Source organism: Notolabrus celidotus, chromosome 12, assembly GCF_009762535.1.
Source record: "Notolabrus celidotus isolate fNotCel1 chromosome 12, fNotCel1.pri, whole genome shotgun sequence".
NCBI lineage: Eukaryota > Metazoa > Chordata > Actinopteri > Labriformes > Labridae > Notolabrus > Notolabrus celidotus.
The window spans coordinates 14,149,062-14,167,771 of record NC_048283.1 but is presented as its reverse complement, the minus strand read 5'-3'; the positions used below and the strand labels follow the sequence as shown (position 1 = coordinate 14,167,771).

The following is an 18,710-nucleotide window of genomic DNA, read 5'->3' as shown; positions in this document are numbered from 1 at the left end:
CATTACCTGCACAAACGTGTGCTAACAAGGAGCTTAGGAGGGAGGCATGCTAGTTGTAGGCTGTCTTAATAAACACAAAGGTCGGTTTTACTCCCCACGTCTGGAGATTTGAAGATCGAGTGGATGATTTTTATTTATCATGGATAAGTGCTAGCGCTAATTAGCATAGCCACATAGCTACATGTTCATAGCTGTAGCTGTAGCTGTGTACCAGGTGCCCTTTTTATTTATTTTCCCCCCTGCCCTTCAAAAAGCCAGAGTGCGCCTCCGCTTCAGGCTAGTTTATATGATCACAAAAACAACCCCTTAATATTGGCTTCAACCATCAGCTGTTTTTAAGTTAGCTAGCATAGTTAATGCTTTGACTTAAATTAGTAAAATGAAATACGTATAAATACTCCATCAGTTATTACTGCTGTTTTAAGAAGGTTTTTCATATTTTGCACTGACCACACAGAGGTCAGGTCCTTTGAACTTTTCATTAACCTGTAAACTTAATCCAGTATTTGATGAAGCATCTCTAAACTCTATGTTTGTATTGAGTTAACTGTAAGTAGGTGACTTTGTGATTAACTCCTATAAATTTCATGTTGGAAATAAAATGCTCTGACAGTTTAATTCAACATTAACCTTGTAGATGTAACAAAATAAAAAAAAAAACTTAAACTCACATGTATAACTCTTGTGTGAACTTGTGGGTTGGGCAGTGTTTTTGGCTTTAGTACTTGCAGAACGTGTCTGACACAAAAGATGCATACACATCTTAATGTTGTTTATTTTGGTTTGTATATTTGTCTAGAGCAGTGTTTCTCAACTGGTGGGTCGCGACCCAAAAGTGGGTCGCGGACTGGTTTTGAGTGGGTCGCGGGCCTTCGTCTGGGGAAAAAAAATGTAAATAAAAATTGTGACACCGTGCTTTTTACAGTGTAGAAGAGGACAATCAAAGTATTTTTTTTCTTATGAGAAATAAGCATGGCTAAATGCAAATAATACAGCGACTACATTAAAGATGGACTTTATTATATTGATAAAAAAAAGGACGACAAAAACCTCAGTGTGTTGTGTGCACCAAGGTTATTATAGTTTTGCATTTTTCATTCGTTTTTATTTTTATTTCGTTTTGACTTTTTGTTTTCAATTTCAGTTTAGTTTTAATTAGTTTTTGAAGCGGGTTTGCTAGTTTAGTTTAGTTTCTATTTTTTGAAAATGCTTAGTTTTAGTTTAGTTTTTATTAGTTTCAGTATTAGTTTTAGTCTTTTTTGCCTGTGTGCCTGGCCGGGGGTTAGCTTCTGTTTCAGGGTAAGGGGCCTGGCCGCTCTCTCTTGCCTTGACAAGGTATGCTAGGTTAGCCGTCTTGTGTGAGCTTTTCAAATGGACTTTAAGATTAGTGGGATTTTCCCCCTTGAGAAACATATTTTCAACATATTTTATCACCTTCCATTGCAAGGCACTTACTCCTATCAGAGACAGTCATATTCAAAGTAATCCCAAATGGGGCTCTGCCGCTTTCTCCTGACTTTCGCTGCCATTAACGCTCTGCAGGCAAAGTGTGGACGTGTGCCTGCTTGTGCGAATGAGCCAAATGAAGTGAAACTGGCAGAAAACAAACAAAAAATTCATATCCTAAAAAATAGGGAATACTGGTGGATACTCTGTAGGATAGTACTCTCCCTGGGGTGTCGGTCAGAACACACTGGACAGGAGGCAGGAGGGAGCTTTAACCGTTTAGTGAATATTCTCCTTGTACAGCACAACAGTTCAGCAGACCCAATGAGGCCACAGAGGAATAGGTATGAGTGTGGTCGGAAACACATCAAATAATACACAAACATAAGGGTGATGGTCACAATATGGACACTTAGGCTAGCATTACTGACCCTCTATAGTGTTAAATAATATGGTGACTCACTGATACATCTTTAACAATAAAATAAGCAATAAACAATAATCATTGATACAGAGATAATGATTCAGATGCTACCACTACAAGTATACTAATAATCAATAATCAACAGGATCATATGGGTGATTAATAATATGAGATGACGCATGCGCTCATGGCGTCTATTTTCTCTCTCGGGAGTTTTAACACACGTGAATGCTTATGGACAGGAAAAGTCAGTTCTCCGTCTCATTATACTTACTTGTTGGGCATTCACACAGGAACGGTTATAAACAGGGCAGGTAGTCGGAGCGAGAGAGTTCGTCTCGATTTAATCCCCCTGCAGTTCTGCCTCGCTGTGAGTGCGCGCGCCTGTCAGCTGCAGGCTCCGTTCGGCGCGCTCCCGCGCAGATGCAGAGAGCAGAGAGCAGAGCAGAGACGTCCACCCGATCAGTCTCTGACTTTATTACATATCCACTCAAAATGCTGAGTTTAAGACGAAAACTAAAGACATTTTCTCTATCATTTTAGTTTATTTTAGTTAGTTTTGTAAACTCACAATACAGTTTCAGTTAGTTTTCGTTTTTTTTGTGAAGCCTCGTTTTTATTTTTATTTCAGTTAACGAAAATGTTTTTTCACCTCTCGTTTTCGTTATTTCGTTAGTTTTCGTTAACTATAATAACCTTGGTGTGCACCAAGGTGTTGGCAAGTTAAAGTATGATGCCATCAAAATTAAAGCGGCATTTGGAAACAAAACACTCTTCTCTCTTTTAATAGCATAATTTTTGTTATAACATGTTGTTATACCAAAACTACATTCATTGAATCTCTTTGAAACTAGCTCTCACAAGTTAGACTTATTTGTTTCATGCTTGTGCATAATATTCTTGAAACCATGTGTCCCTAATATGCACTTTTTGTTTTACATTAAAACGCAGCTAAAAGAGTGTGGAAGGGCATATTTCTTCTTCTAGCATTGCCACTTGCTGGTCTTTTTGGGTTTACCAGTACACTTGTTTATTTTGTGTGTTGGCATAATCTGATATTCTGTATCTCAGGTTCAAGTAGCACCATCTTTATATTAAATCAATTTGATAAATTGAAATGTTTTCCTTGATTTGGGTCACAGCTTATCGCTAAGGGGTGATGGTGGGTCCTGAAGCCAGACCAGTTGAGAACCACTGGTCTAAAGAATCTCTGTTTTCAATCTAAAATAACACCCAAAGGAGAAATGTATTTATATTTAGTGTTAAATGCAAGAATGTCAACCAAATCCAAGATTAAACTCAAGTGTCTGGCCTCCTGGCAGCTGTCAATCAACTACACTAAAATGTAAAGAGTTGCCTCAAGGATCAAAACAAACAGCAGCCCAACGTGCTGCAAGGTGGATTTAAAAATGGCCCTGGGCCTCTTATATTTCTGGAAAACCTGTCAAATTCCTGACTGGGATTTATGTGGGCTGCGAAGATTAGACATAGTTGATGAAAAATTAGGAGGGCTCCACGTTTGTTTGCCACCCACTGAGTCGGTCTCATGATTTCTGCATGACCAGGCTTTGTATCAGAGCTACGTGCACATTGCCTTTTGTTCTCGCGCCCCCGGCGGCCAGCCGACGGGCCAGCAGCAGCACAGAGACTTCTTTCACCGGCACCGTTTGTTCTTCACCACTGGTCCGTACTGTACGCCCGGCAGGGTACGTCCCCCTCCTTCAGCTGGGCGGAAACGCTGCTGCGCCGCTGCAACCAACATTAGGAGAGACTAGACGAGTGAACCCGAAATGACTCGGCCGGATGGGAGGCTTTGCGTACGTATTTACGCACACTGGATCTTCCAATCATGAGTCAGAGAGAAGTGGAGGCTTTGAAACGTGCCGGTGAAGTCGTACCAGTTGTAACAATAAAACACAGATAAAAGGGAGGACCAAACAATTAATATAAAAAGAGGGCAGGAGAAGAATGGTTTGTTGGATACACGGGGCTGGCACACATCACACATAACGGTAAACAAACATTTATTTGTATTTATCAATAACTTTTTAATGTGTCACTGTCAAACAACAACCTCAATTTGTAAACTTCAGCAGCCTTATGTATTTTCTGTATTGTAAAATCCACGTTATTACAATTAATGCAAATTGCGCGTCATGAAACATTTCATAAAATCCACCTGATCTAGCATCACCTGCTGCTTCATCGTACACTGTGTGTTATTGTAGTCTCTGCAGCCAATTCGGAAGCTATTTTATGCCCTGTATTGATAAAAAGAAGCACTGCAACAGTAATTTAATTTGAAAATGGGGAGTTGCATCACTTTTCTCTTATGAATTCATAATTGGAGAAAGCAGAGGAGGAGGGTGAATACGGAAGCAGAGGGAGGGGTTTGCTGTCATTTTGGGCACTGACTCCTGTTGAATTCAGTGAGTGTAGAAAAGTCCTTCAGCAGCTACAGAGTGCTCTGCAACATCTGAGTCTGGAAGGTGTGTACACTTTTGAGTCTGCAGGTATGGGCTATAGGATCATGGTTTTATTAATATTATTAATGTATTTCCTACATTTTAGAATTCTTTAAACATTTCTTTGAGAGGACAAAAAAGTAATAATTGTGTCTGACATGACTATAAGTACCTGCTAATGTGTTTGTTTTCTGGGTTGTTCCAGAGTATTTACACAGGTTGTCTTCAGAACAGGACTGACAGGCAGCTCAGTCTGAGAGTGGTTCTCGTCAAAAGCTCTTTGAATATCTGATCAATCTTCTTTCGTGCAGCAAAGATGGAGCGGATGGAGGATGATAAGGTAAAACATTTCTTACTTCTCTCGCTGCATGAGCTCTAGTTATTGCTCATGAATCTCTTGATTTGAAACTAATTTCAACCTTCGACCGTTGTTTCAGTCTGTCACAACTCTGTGTTTTCTGGGGAAATAGCATCATCATCTATGCCATTGTTCGTTTTACCCTGAGCTTCAGTCTTGAGCCAAACACCTCCTAATGAATGAGAGCATGTTATTTACGAGTCACAGGCTGGCAATTCTGTACTTTTCCTATCTGGCATGAGCAGAAGCTAGTGGTGGGAGTCGAGCACTTCAGGACATGACTAAGAGAGAAAGAGTGGTAGACAGTACCCTTTGGTGACAAGTTTGAACTTGAGCGTGTTCTAGTTTCTTGCTTTTATTTGTGCGCCGCATAGAGAGCAAGGATGAGGAAATAGTGGCAGAGACTAGTGTAGCAATGACCGTACGTGTCAAAGAAGATATATACTACAGAGGAAAATACATGGTGCTAGAGATAACATGCAACACAGGTAGTGTAGTCAGTCAAATATTGATTTTGATTATGGATACAACATTCAAAGTGACTGAAAATTTGCCTCTTATTCAAGCTGTTGCAAAGCCTCTTTGAGGCCGTTTCAAAACACGCTGCAAGCCACTACTTCCTTTTCATAGTGATTTCTAAATGTTTCAAAGCCACTTGCACTGATGCAACAACACACCAAGTCACAATGAACCTGAGCCAACACCCCCAAAATATTTGTTTGCTGTATTCTTTGGTTTTCCTGCAGGAAAGATAAAAAATGACCAAAGGGATTGATGTAAAAGTCACCCTGGGAAAAAGGTATTGAATAAGAGAGAGAGTGGCAGAGAGGCAGGAAGAAATATGCAAAAGGATGTGTCAAGTCATTGGTTTCCACAACTGGAGGCAGGGCAAACTTTTGAAGCAGAGTGAATCACAACATTAAGAGAGTAGAAGCTGAGGTTCAAATGTCAGTCTTAGTTTTGATAACAGCTGTGCCACAATAATCTCCCCACAAGATCCTGATAGTATCACTTCTGGAGCTTCCAAATAGGGCACATGGTCTTCATGAGCAGACAGTTTCACAACTTGAAGTCATACATAATATCAACACATTTTAAACCAGCATGTTTTCAAAGAGTTCAGGTTTTGTGCTTTTGTTTCAACTGATGAGTAACAAATTGCATTTAGATTTGAATTGTAACTTGTTTTATCAGGATGCTACACCGAATGTTCTACTGCAAACATTTCTACTGCACTTAAAACATCACAAGTTCGTATTAAGTAACATTATTGTTCATTATTTGCATGGTGGCCCTGAAGGTCAACTGCAAAAAACATTTCACAAAACGCAAAAATATTTAACTGAACACACAAAAAAGGGGGAAGTCTTTCAAGGAATGCAAAGACAAGTTGCAAAATTATTTCATGAAACACAAACACTTCTCGTGTAATGCAGAAACAAATCAAAAAACATATATATATTCTTTTTCTACCCTTTAGCATTAAGTAGAATTGATTATGTCGCTCAGTGAAATATTTTTTGGAGTCATGGAATGTTTGTTCAGCTGCCTTTCAGGGCCACCGTAACAATGACTAGATGTCTGTTCATACACATGACGCTTCTTACTCAGTCATCCACTCCCTTACTGGAGTGTGCATTATGGTAAGAGGTGGATTTATCAATGCTATAGTCTTTACACATTCTTACTCAACACCAGCAGGTCGTTGCAGATACAATTGTCCATTTCACATGCTAATACACAACATCACAACACACCCTCCTGCACTTTTTCATCATCTAATCTCTTCTGGTAAAGTTTGCCACACCCTGGGCAAAACATGTTTTTCATCCTTAGTTTGTAAAATCCTGACAGAAAAAGACAAACATGCTGAAAATGTTGCTGCAGTGAATTTGTTTGATAGATTTAACATGTTCATGTGGATATCTTCTCTAAGTGTTAGCTCATTTTTCTTTTTTAAATGCTCCCTATCTCCTTTTCATTAAGCACTTGTTTGGTAGAGCTTTGTATCTCTCTTTCACTGTATTTCCCTCTCATCATCACTTTATCATGTCTGCAGCACTTCCTGCGTCACCCCGTCTGTCAGTCACAAAATGTTCGTAGTCTTCAACACCAGTGTGCTCAGCTTGTTTTAGTCTTTTTAATAGGGCACGGTCACGATGCCCTACTGAGAAACAAAGCTGGGGCTTGATTACAGCTGATTATCTGGTTGTAGCAAAATATTCTGTGACTGTTATCCCAAAAAAACCTATCAGTACGATTATTTATGTTGTTACGTAATGGAACCCTGATAACAGCCCCCTCAGATAGCAGGAGATGATATCAGTAGAAGAACGAACGAACAGTTTATTTCTGGAGGGGTTAACTCTTTGAAGTCGCTTGTGATTTTTAAATAATGATCGTGTTGAGGCAGTGTGTCTGTTTGAGGATGTTTTAGGGATTTGAAACTTTATCAGTACAGATAGTCGTATCATGTTCACTTAAAGCCAGGACAAAGCCCATTGTTCTTGTCTTTACACATGCGTCTGTTTTTGAGTGATTACAAATCTACAAAACAACATCATCATTAAATCCAAGGTGGGGTTTAAACAGGGTTAGATTTTCAAAAAAATGCAAGGTTTTAACTGGATGATTAAAATGGCTTAGCCCTTTTTAGTGCTTGACCATTGGACTCTGCATGCAAGTAATCACCTTTGCAAAAGTTCTTCGAGAGTTTGTGTATTACAGTGATTTTAAAAGAGCTGTAGTCACTGGGTTAGCTGAGATTTCCATTTTTGGCAAGAAGCCTGAATGTGCTTTACTTGAAACTATAACCTCATTTGAACCAGTTACTCTGTTTAGTTCAGCCTGGTTGGATACTTTAACATATTGCAAATCTATCTTCCCTGCAGGCCCTGCAATGTTGGAGATTAATGTTGCGTGTATTGGCGTGTTATTACGAGCTAAGCCCACTTTAATTCTGAAACCAGCGGGGAAAAATGCTCACAATAGGATTCAGTCTAATTCTCTCAAGGTGTCTTTAGCTACTTAGCTGAAAAATACCTCAGACCTGCAAATCATGGAGCCAGAGCTGTGTTGTAACACCTAGCCCTCACAGCAGTGCTGTGAGTGTGCTAATGCAGAGAGCTGAAAACAGGGAGGGAGGGAGGGCAGATGCAGAAAGGCTCATTGTGTGGAGTTACAAGTGTCACTATAAACAACAGGAGCTTTGTGGAGCCAGGAACAGGCCATATTCAGCACACACACACACACATACACTGAGGGCATGATTGTTCATGAAGCCCATCCGCTCATTGTTTTTAATTCACCAAACCTCTCTGTGTCCTTGTCTCTGAACAGCCCAAGAAGAAGGTGACACCTTACCTGCTCTACTGTGTTTCAACTGCAGTCATCGGATCACTGCAGTTCGGCTACAACACAGGGGTCATCAATGCACCAGAGCAGGTGTGTGTGTGTTTGCAGCATGCTGGTCACACAGCTAATTCTTGTTATTGATGTTTAGTCATTTTATGCACTGTGGTATTTGGAAATCCTCCTAGGAGGTCGGCATATATCCTGGTTTAATATGAATTGCAAAAAACAAAAATGAGATTGATCGTAATTGACATTTTCAGATTTATTTCATAGCTACAAATAATACATAATAATCAACTATTAATTAGTTTTTGTGAAGCGTTGATTAAAAAAGTAGCCTTAATCACAGTCGGAGTTCTGTTACATTAAAGTTTTGCTGGACTCTACTGCACAAAGCTATACTGCCCTCATGTGGATGCATCAGAAATCCCTAAAAACACACCAATCACAAGCTGCTAGAATCACTTGAATCACTGTTCAAAGTTGACATCTATAAGCCTGACACTCTTTTCTGTTGTTTGACAGAAACTGCGCAGGTTTTTCCAGAATGTGTCCACGGAGCGGTATGGGGAGCCTTTCAGCAGTGACACTAACACCATGGTTTGGAGTTTTGCTGTTGCCATCTTTAGTGTAGGAGGGATGATCGGGTCCTTTTCTGTCGGAGCAGTTGTCAACAAATTTGGCAGGTGAGAAAATCAGCTGTAAATAACTGCAATGAAGTAATACGGTTCAAAACAAAATGAGACATGATGAAAAAGACCAAGTTCCAAGGAAAAGTAAGTGTGGCAAGTTTTCCAGTTTATGTTCCTTACATCTGAAAGTGTTTGTTAGTTGTTTAAGTGTTTGTCACATCAAAAATATGATGAAATGCTGTTTCTCCACATCATAACAGATAGCAAATGATGTATCTTTGATTTTGAACCATTAATTGTACAAAACGAAACATGAGAAATGAAGAAATCCCCTTATTGTGTGTGGAGTCATGATAAACTTTGTAACGCTGTTTGTGACATTGAATGGGCGTAAGCAAGTCCACCAGGTGCTTTACAAAATGTCCTGCCATACTCATCACTAACTCTCTCTGTCTCTCTCTTCACCAGGCGTAAGTCCATGCTGCTGGCTAACATCCTGGCTGTCCTCGGCGGGGGTCTGATGGGACTGTCGTCTGTGACACGATCTTATGAGGTTGTCATTATCGGCCGGTTGATCATTGGTGTGTTCTGCGGTCTGTGCACTGGTCTGACCCCCATGTACGTGGGAGAGATCAGTCCCACTGCAGTAAGAGGAGCCTTCGGCACGCTGCACCAGCTTGGTGTGGTTATTGGCATCTTAGTGGCGCAGGTATGATGCTGAGATATGGTGACTATGTCAGTGTTGCTTTTTGTATTTGGTAGAGCAGATGCTGTAGGTATCTGCAGTCACAGATTTAATATACTAGCTTTGCTTGAAGCACTTAATGTATAAGTTATTGATGATATATATAAAAAATATATAAATAACAGGTCTATTAAACAGCATTATCATAATGCTATGGGCTAAATTATTTTTTCCAAAATACTACATTTTCAGGGGGCTGGTTGCCTAGCGGTCTAAGCGCCCCACATACAGAGGCTACAGTCCTCGTCACAGGGGTTGCCGGTTCTATTCCCGGCCGGTCAACCATTTCCTGCATGTCTTCCCCCCTCACTACTCCCCACATTTCCTGTCTCTCTTCAGCTGTCCTATCAAATAAAGGCAAAAAGGCCAAAAAATATAACTTAAAAAAAAAAAAATACTACATTTTCTACTTGTGGACAGAAAAACAACTTATTAAAATGAATGTGAAAATAAATAAATAAAAAACATCATAGAAGAAGCATGTATCACCATTTTAATAAGGATAAAGTTCTTACTATCCAAGCAAAGTAATATATAAAAAATGTAAACTCAACTTTAGCAAATTTTACACATATCTTCGTTATCTCTAAATCTTAATGAATAAGGTCACGTGACTGATAATTGGACATTACACTGATTAAAGTGAGATAGCTGAAGTATGTAGCAGAGCTGCATGACGTACTTCAGTTGTGAAGCTCATACTGGTCTTTGTCTCTCTTGTTTTTGGTCAGAAAAAAGTAATCAGACCTACACTGACTGAAATTTGCTTTTTAGATCTTCGGTCTAGAGTCTCTGCTCGGCTCAGACACTCTGTGGCCCCTGCTGTTGGCTCTGACTATCCTGCCCGCCGTACTGCAGACCATCATGCTTCCCTTCTGCCCTGAAAGCCCCAGATATCTGCTCATTGTTCTCAACCAGGAGGAAGAGGCAAGAAAAGGTTTGTTCTGAGACAGTTTACAAATTCTTAAAAAGATGTTAACCTGTTTTTTAAATACTACCAACACTAGAATGACCTGTGAATTTTTAGATGATTTGTGGATTGATCATTTTCTGTAGACTTGCCTCTTCCCCTTTATTCATCCATTCTTTCTTCCCCCATAGCACTGGTGCGTCTTCGAGGTCATGAAGACGTGAACGATGACATTCAGGAGATGAAAGAGGAAGGGATGAAGATGGCCATGGAAAAGAAAGTGACCATTCTCGAACTCTTCCGCTCTCCAAACTACCGTCAGCCCATAATTATCGCCATCATCCTGCAGCTCTCCCAGCAGCTGTCTGGCATCAATGCTGTGAGTTCACATCAATGTATAATAGAGCAGAGTGTTAGTGATGTAATTAACAAGTGTCAGCCTATGTAAAGTGAGAGGGCACTCGTAAATCTTTAAAGGCGCATTCACTGCAAGGCACATTTTTCTGACAAGCACATAACAAGGGATGCATCAGTGCTCCAGGCAGTGGTGATTGAACAGAATAAGCTGGGCCTCTGAGGGTCAATGGAAATAGACATTACAGTGGTATTAAATAGATATTTTGTCAATAAGGTCATGTAACCAGGCTGATTAAATGTGTTGGCCATTGCTGCGTCTGACCTGACAATCACAGTTAAGCTGCTGTGGCTTTTGGCTATAGGCTGCAACATTGATTAAACCCTAACAGACAAGTTAGCATTCATGAGATGAACCCATTGACCGGTATAGAACCATATACAGTTGTGCTCATAAGTTTACATACCCTGGTAGAATTTGTGATTTTTTTGGCCATTTTTCAGAGAATATGAATGATAAGAGAAAAACATTTTTTTCACTGATGGTAAGTGGTTGGGTGAAGCAATTTATTGTCAAACAACTGTGTTTACTCTTTTATATCATAATGACAACAGAAACTACCAAAGACACCATACATGTGTATTTTGTGTAATTATTTCAAAAGCTCACAGCTAAACTAATCTAGTTTTTATATCACCATGCATTTTATCTTCTTCGGTCTTGCTACTGTTAATTTTCTGAAAGCGTTTAAGATCAATTACTTGAAAAGTATAAATGCTGTCATGTTGAATCCACAAGGAATGAAATGGCCCTCTGTTTTAGTGTATACAAGTGGTATTTACTTGATTCAATTTGAAGTGTTAACTGTTTATCACTATGGTACAGGTCTGAAGTATTTACATTGATACATTTTACAATACAAATAGTTCCAAGGGCAACTAAGAGTGCAAATGGTAGTAAGCATGTGCTTGAGTGATGGGAAGTTCGGCTCTTTTCAGAGAGCCGGCTCTTTTAACTCGGCTCCCAAAGAAGAGCCGGCTCTTTCGACTCCTGAACGGCTCGTAATTTAGGATCTTTTGAAGCCATATATTTTCCCTTAACTTTCAAAAAACTAATGGTTTGTGTGTTGAAGTCCCAATAACGTACGCTGTTTTTAAGAGAAGCCTTATAATTGCATAATTTTGTGCATTGATTCTGTTACAAAACCATTCTTACTTTTGTTTAGTATTTGAATCAAACTTTTTTATTGTACAAATTAACAAAAAACTGCAAAAATGTCCACAGAACAGAGCCAGAACCAAACTCAAGCAAGCAGAACCAGGGGTTGTGATTAGGGTTAGGGTTGGGGTTAGGGTTAGGGTTTGGATTAGGGTTAGGATTAGGGTTAGGGTTAGGGTTTGGATTAGGGTTAGGGTTAGGATTAGGGTTAGGGTTTGGATTAGGGTTAGGGTTAGGATTAGGGTTAGGGTTTGGATTAGGGTTAGGGTTAGGATTAGGGTTAGGGTTAGGATTAGGGTTAGGGTTTGGATTAGGGTTAGGATTAGGGTTAGGATTTGGATTAGGGTTAGGATTAGGGTTAGGGTTAGGGTTTGGATTAGGGTTAGGGTTTGGATTAGGGTTAGGGTTTGGATTAGGGTTATAGGGTTAGGATTAGGGTTAGGGTTAGGGTTAGGATTAGGGTTAGGGTTAGGGTTAGGGTTAGGATTAGGGTTTGGATTAGGGTTAGGGTTAGGGTTAGGGTTAGGGTTAGGGTTAAGGTTAGGGTTAGGATTGGGGTTAGGGTTAGGGTTAAGATTAGGGTTAGGGTTAGGGTTATGGTTAGGATTAGGGTTAGGATTAGGGTTAGGGTTAAGGTTAGGGTTAGGGTTAGGATTAGGATTAGGGTTAGGATTAGGGTTTGGGTTAAGGTTAGGGTTAGGGTTAGGATTAGGGTTAGGATTAGGGTTAGGATAAGGGTTAGGGTTAGGGTTAGGGTTAGGGTTAGGGTTAGGATTAGGGTTAGGGTTAGGATTAGGGTTAGGATAAGGGTTAGGGTTAGGGTTAGGGTTAGGGTTAGGGTTAGGGTTAGGATTAGGATTAGGGTTAGGATTAGGATTAGGATTAGGGTTAGGGTTAGGATTAGGATTAGGGTTAGGGTTAGGATTAGGGTTAGGATAAGGGTTAGGGTTAGGGTTAGGATTAGGATTAGGGTTAGGGTTAGGATTAGGATTAGGGTTAGGGTTAGGGTTTGGATTAGGGTTAGGATTAGGGTTAGGGTTTGGATTAGGGTTAGGGTTAGGGTTAGGGTTAGGATTAGGGTTAGGGTTAGGATTAGGATTAGGGTTTGGATTAGGGATATAGGGTTAGGATTAGGGTTAGGGTTAGGATTAGGATTAGGATTAGGGTTAGGATTAGGGTTTGGGTTAAGGTTAGGGTTAGGGTTAGGATTAGGGTTAGGGTTAGGGTTAGGATTAGGGTTAGGATAAGGGTTAGGGTTAGGGTTAGGGTTAGGGTTAGGGTTAGGATTAGGATTAGGGTTAGGATTAGGGTTAAGGTTAGGGTTAGGGTTAGGATTAGGGTTAGGGTTAGGGTTAGGGTTAGGGTTAGGGTTAGGATTAGGGTTAAGGTTAGGGTTAGGGTTAGGGTTAAGGTTAGGATTAGGGTTAGGGTTAGGGGTAGGGTTAGGATTAGGGTTAGGGTTTGGATTAGGGTTAGGATTAGGGTTAGGGTTTGGATTAGGGTTAGGGTTTGGATTAGGGTTAGGGTTTGGATTAGGGTTAGGGTTAGGGTTAGGATTAGGGTTAGGGTTAGGATTAGGATTAGGGATGGATTAGGGATATAGGGTTAGGATTAGGGTTAGGGTTAGGATTAGGATTAGGGTTAGGGTTTGGATGAGGGTTAGGATTAGGGTTAAGGTTAGGATTAGGGTTAGGGTTAGGGTTTGGATTAGGGTTAGGATTAGGGTTAGGGTTTGGATTAGGGTTAGGATTAGGGTTAGGGTTAGGGTTTGGATTAGGGTTAGGGTTTGGATTAGGGTTATAGGGTTAGGATTAGGGTTAGGGTTTGGATTAGGGTTAGGGTTAGGATTAAGTTTAGGGTTAGGGTTAGGGTTAGAACCAGAGCTAAACTTAAGCAAATAGAACCAGAACCAAACTCATGCAAACAGAACTAGAAACAATCTCAAGCAAACAGAACCAGAACCAAACTCAAGCAAACAGAACCAGAACCAAACTAAATCAAACAGAACCAGAACCAATCTCAAGCAAACAGAACCAGAACCAAACTCAAGCAAACAGAACCAGGACCAAACAGAACCAGGACCAATAAGAACCAGGACCAAACAGAACCGAACCAGAACCGAACAAGAACCGAACCAGAACCAGAACCAAACCCAAGCAAACAGAACCAGAAACAGAAGCAAACAGAACCAGAAACAGAAGCAAACAGAACCAGAACCAAACCAGAACCAAACTTAAGCAAACAGAACCAGAACAAGAACCAGAACCAAACTCAACCAAACAGAACCAGGACCAAACAGAACCGAACCAGAACCGAACCAGAACAGAACCAGAACAAAACCAGAACAAAACTCAAGAAAACTGAACCAGAACAGAACCAGAACCAAACTCAAGCAAACAGAACCAGAAACAGAAGCAAACAGAACCAGAACCGAACCAGAACCGAACCAGAACCAAACTCAAGAAAACAGAACCAGAACCGAACCAGAACCAAACTCAAGGAAACAGAACCAGAACAAGAACCAGAACCAAACTCAAGCAAACAGAACCAGAACCAAACAGAACCAGGACCAAACAGAACCGAACCAGAACCGAACCAGAACAAAACTCAAGCAAACAGAACCAGAACCGAACCAGAACCAAACTCAAGCAAACAGAACCAGAAACAGAAGCAAACAGAACCAGAACCAAACTCAAGCAAACAGAACCAGAACCAAACCAGAACCAAACTCAAGCAAACAGAACCAGAACAAGAACCAGAACCAAACTCAATCAAACAGAACAAGAACCAAACTCAAGAAAACAGAACCAGAACCAAACTCAAGAAAACAGAACCAGAACCAAACAGAACCAGAACCAAACTCAAGTAAACAGAACCAGAACCAAACTCAAGCAAACAGAACCAGAACCAAACTCAAGCAACCAGAAAACAGAACCAAACTCGAGCAAACATTATTAATGTCCTCAGTTCAGGTTGGCATTGAGAAAAATCTGATGCCTCAGCTTGGATGGGCTGATCTGATTTCTACTCTCAGTGAGTATTTGCCCTGTCTTTGAGAAGAACCTTAACCCTCTCAGAAGGAACAGATGTAGCCACGATACACAGCCTCCACTCCGTCACCTATATCCTATATCCTCACATGTGATTGGCCACATTAAGCTTATTGTTTTGCCTCTTAACAACCTGAGACTCCTTCACTCAGGTTTATTGTAATGTAATTCCATTCAACGTATTAAAAATCTAACCTCTCCATTTTCTCCTCTGTCAGGTCTTTTACTACTCTACTAGTATATTTAAGGACGCCGGTGTTACTCAGCCCATTTACGCCACCATAGGAGCTGGAGTGGTCAACACTGTGTTTACTGTTGTCTCTGTAAGTATCTGAATTCTTGTTTTCTGTCTCAATACCAACTTGGATTTTGAATTGTTGTGATATTAATTAAAAAATTTTGTTTCAAATCCAGCTCTTCTTGGTTGAACGGGCTGGACGAAGGACGTTGCACCTGATTGGCCTCGCTGGAATGGCAGTCTGCGCCCTCCTTATGACCATCTCTCTGTCTTTGGTGGTGAGTGATGGATCAGAACCAGAATCAGAAATACTTTATTTATCCTGCGGAGGGAAATTCCGGTCATTACAAAGCTTGTATTAACAGTATGTAAGAAAGTCAAAATATTAATAGAAGAAGGAATAAAATAAGATATAAATATGAATAAAATAAAATAAAGATCAAATAAAATAAAATAATATTTAAGTATATACAGAAGTGCATAATAGTTAGAATTATCTATGTACGCAAGCGCTAGGGAATGAAGGAAATATATACAAGGATCTTAAAGTGGCAGGGATATTGCACAGTAGAGTCGTACAGTCTGAGTTGTACAGTCTGATGGCCAAAGGCAGGAATGACTTCCTGTGGCGTTCTGTGGTGCATTTAGGGGGGATGAGTCTTGCACTGAATGTGCTCCTGTGATTCACCAGCACATTGTAGAGAGGGATAACTGATTTCTCTTGATCTGAGAGGTTTTCAGCCTTAATGCATCTTCATTTTTTTGTTTTTCTCTCTGAGCAGAAGACCAACGAGTCTCTAAGCTACTTGGCCATAGTGGCTGTGTTCGGCTTTGTTGCCAGTTTCGAGATGGGTCCAGGTCCCATCCCATGGTTCATTGTGGCAGAGCTTTTCTCCCAGGGGCCCCGGCCGGCTGCCATGGCTGTCTCTGGTTTCTCCAACTGGACCGCTAACTTCCTTGTGGGACTAGGTTTCCCTAAACTGGCGGTATGAACACATTTCCACAAAACATATTGCAAAGGAATATTTAGCTGGACAAGCAGTATGAGGTTTTTTATATGCTCACAAATGTTTTCCCCTTCATCACTCAGGAACTGTGTGGTCCTTATGTCTTCATCATCTTCCTGGTCCTCCTCATCCTGTTCTTCATCTTCACATTCTTGCGAGTGCCTGAGACCAAAGGAAGGACCTTTGATGACATTGCCCAGGGATTTGCTTCCGGTGCAGGAAAACCCGCCACATCCACGGATCCCGAGGCTATGGTGGTCGGCCTGCCAGAGAACAAAGACCTAGCACCCATGTCGCCTACGGAAAAGGTCCCGATGGTGGATGTGCCTCCAGAGAAGTAAAAAGAAAGATGTTTAGATCTCTAAGGAAGACTTAGCTTACAAAGCAGAATGGTTCAAGCAAATAGAGATTGTGAGGAGTTATATATCCTAACTCAGAAATAATGCAAGAGATGTGTGGTGTTCTCTAGAAAGAGCCACCTTAGTGCATTAACACAGACGTAAGGTTTTAGTCGTTTTAATATGTGTTTTAAGAGTGCCTTTTTAAATTATATGATGTGTGTTCTTTAAATATGCCCTGTTACAAAATGCCTAAACATTTCTCAGAATTCCCAGTAATCCTACTTAAAACATGGGTCAAACTTAACTGAATTACTGGTGCTTAATATTTGTTGACATTCCCAGGGCCAGCTCTGTGCATATTGCCATATAAGAGGATCAACATATGTTCAGTGTTAAGTCCCAGGTCCTCAGCTACCCCCCACTGTTTAAAGGTTGCAGGATTTGGGGGTTTTATGTATTGAGGTCAAGCCTGAAAAGCCGGTTTTGGAGCCTCTGTAGGTTGACCCAAAAAAAAAAAAAAAGAAAAAGACTGATTTCCTGTCCTGTTTGCCTGCTGATGTGCCTTGCTGCTAAGAGGGAGGGAGTCATGCTGCCTTAAGTTGGCAGGATAAACATGGAGGAGGTGCTGCAGATTTTAAAATAAAAAAAACATGTAAGCATTTAGAAAACAAGTAATACCTATTCTTATCCTGTAGCACATTGTCCCTGAGAAAAGAGGACGTTTGTGTTGGAGTGTCTTTGAATTCAGCAGCATTTGTGCTGATAATAACAAGTAACAACAAGGACATAGTTTTAATTAGCTCTGTCTGCATCAACTACATTGTTGGTATTGAGATTTAGTTGATTTAGGTCTAGTCAAGCACTGTCCAGCCTTAACAAGGTCTTGTTTTAGGCTTTCTGCTCTGAAAAAACACAACCTAACCTCTTGGGTTTTCTATTTTATTACAAGGTACAGACTGAATGTCAGAAAACATAACTTTTTATAGTAGCATTACCGCACTTGGACACAAAACTCAGGTGGCTACTTGTGTTACACTGTATATTTCATTTCTGACTCTTAAGGTATAGAAATGCATTGATCCTTCCCTGTACTTGAAACGTTTTGATGTTATCCATACAAAGCAGTAGCTTTCATTAAATATAATATCTTACAAAATATAAAAAAGTGTTATATCAAATTAAAAATGCTTGCCAGTATTTCACAGTTATTTGAGGGATAGATTGACACATACTGTATAAGTCTGATAATATTTACTTAACCACAGGTATGTCAGTCTAAAAGGATATTAGCCATGTGGGATAACGTTAAATAACACTATATGGATTGTGTTCGCTTTGATGGTTAACGCACAAAAATGCCTCTTCATATATATATATATAAATATATGTTTCTAATGATCTGAAATCATGTGTATATATTGTACAATCTCCACTTACTGCCATGTGATCAACTATTACAGCACAGTTTACATGCTTATAAGTATTATGCCAGTGTTTTGTACATCTGTATCTTCCTCTGGATGTTCACGTGTTCATTAGGAAGCACTTTTCCATGTTCAAGCTTAGTAGTGTCTCATTTGCACTTTTGCAGTCGGACTACTTCCAAATGATTGCTTATGTTTGTGCCTCTCTGTTGCTTGTAAATATACTGTGTGTTCAGGTGTGTGCATTGTTTTGGCAGTTATTTGTTTCTCATTATCCATTCTCATCAATGTTACATCCACTGATTTGTCTTGCACTCCGCAAATACTGTTACTATGGTGAATGTCACAGGAGGCAGAGAAGTGACACAGGCTGAGTGTGAGTGAGTCAGAAAAGCCATGACCTTTACTGTATTATTTTTCTTTTATAACATCTTCTGTTCGCCTGCTGTAATAATATGAGTGATGCTTGCTTTGAGAAACTGAAAAGGAAATAAAATGTGCCACCTTTTAAGGGAATGTGTGATCTGAATTATGTGCTTTAACGGTTTTTTTGTCTGTGACACCATGAGTCAAAGAAAGTTTCTTATCATGAATGATTAATGTAGCTGCAGTACTTCCTTTGAGTAGAAGTGTGAGAGAACTGTCTGATGTCTGTAGGACTCCTACTTCTGCACTGTGGTAACTCCTTTCCCTTTTCTGCACTGCATCAAAACCTCAGGTACCTGTTTAGTTTTACACATTGC

General features: G+C 40.2%; 1 protein-coding gene across 3 annotated transcripts; it reads left to right on the top strand.

Annotated features, from left to right (window-relative positions):
• The first annotated feature begins 3,442 nt into the window (after positions 1–3,442).
• slc2a3b (solute carrier family 2 member 3b) lies at positions 3,443–18,483 on the top strand. Of its 3 annotated transcripts, none has more exons than XM_034697280.1 (11): positions 3,443–3,882; positions 4,541–4,675; positions 8,033–8,137; positions 8,573–8,733; positions 9,148–9,388; positions 10,199–10,361; positions 10,526–10,713; positions 15,176–15,280; positions 15,372–15,473; positions 15,978–16,181; positions 16,286–18,483. In XM_034697280.1, exons 2-11 carry the CDS (start codon positions 4,652–4,654, stop codon positions 16,541–16,543), a joined length of 1,551 nt encoding a protein of 516 aa, XP_034553171.1. In that variant the 5' UTR covers positions 3,443–3,882; positions 4,541–4,651; the 3' UTR covers positions 16,544–18,483. The 3 variants fall into 3 exon arrangements, with proteins under 3 accessions (XP_034553171.1, XP_034553170.1, XP_034553169.1); XM_034697279.1 differs by lacking the exon at positions 3,443–3,882 and adding an exon at positions 4,258–4,359; XM_034697278.1 differs by lacking the exon at positions 3,443–3,882 and adding an exon at positions 4,307–4,383.
• The last annotated feature ends 227 nt before the right edge of the window (positions 18,484–18,710 follow it).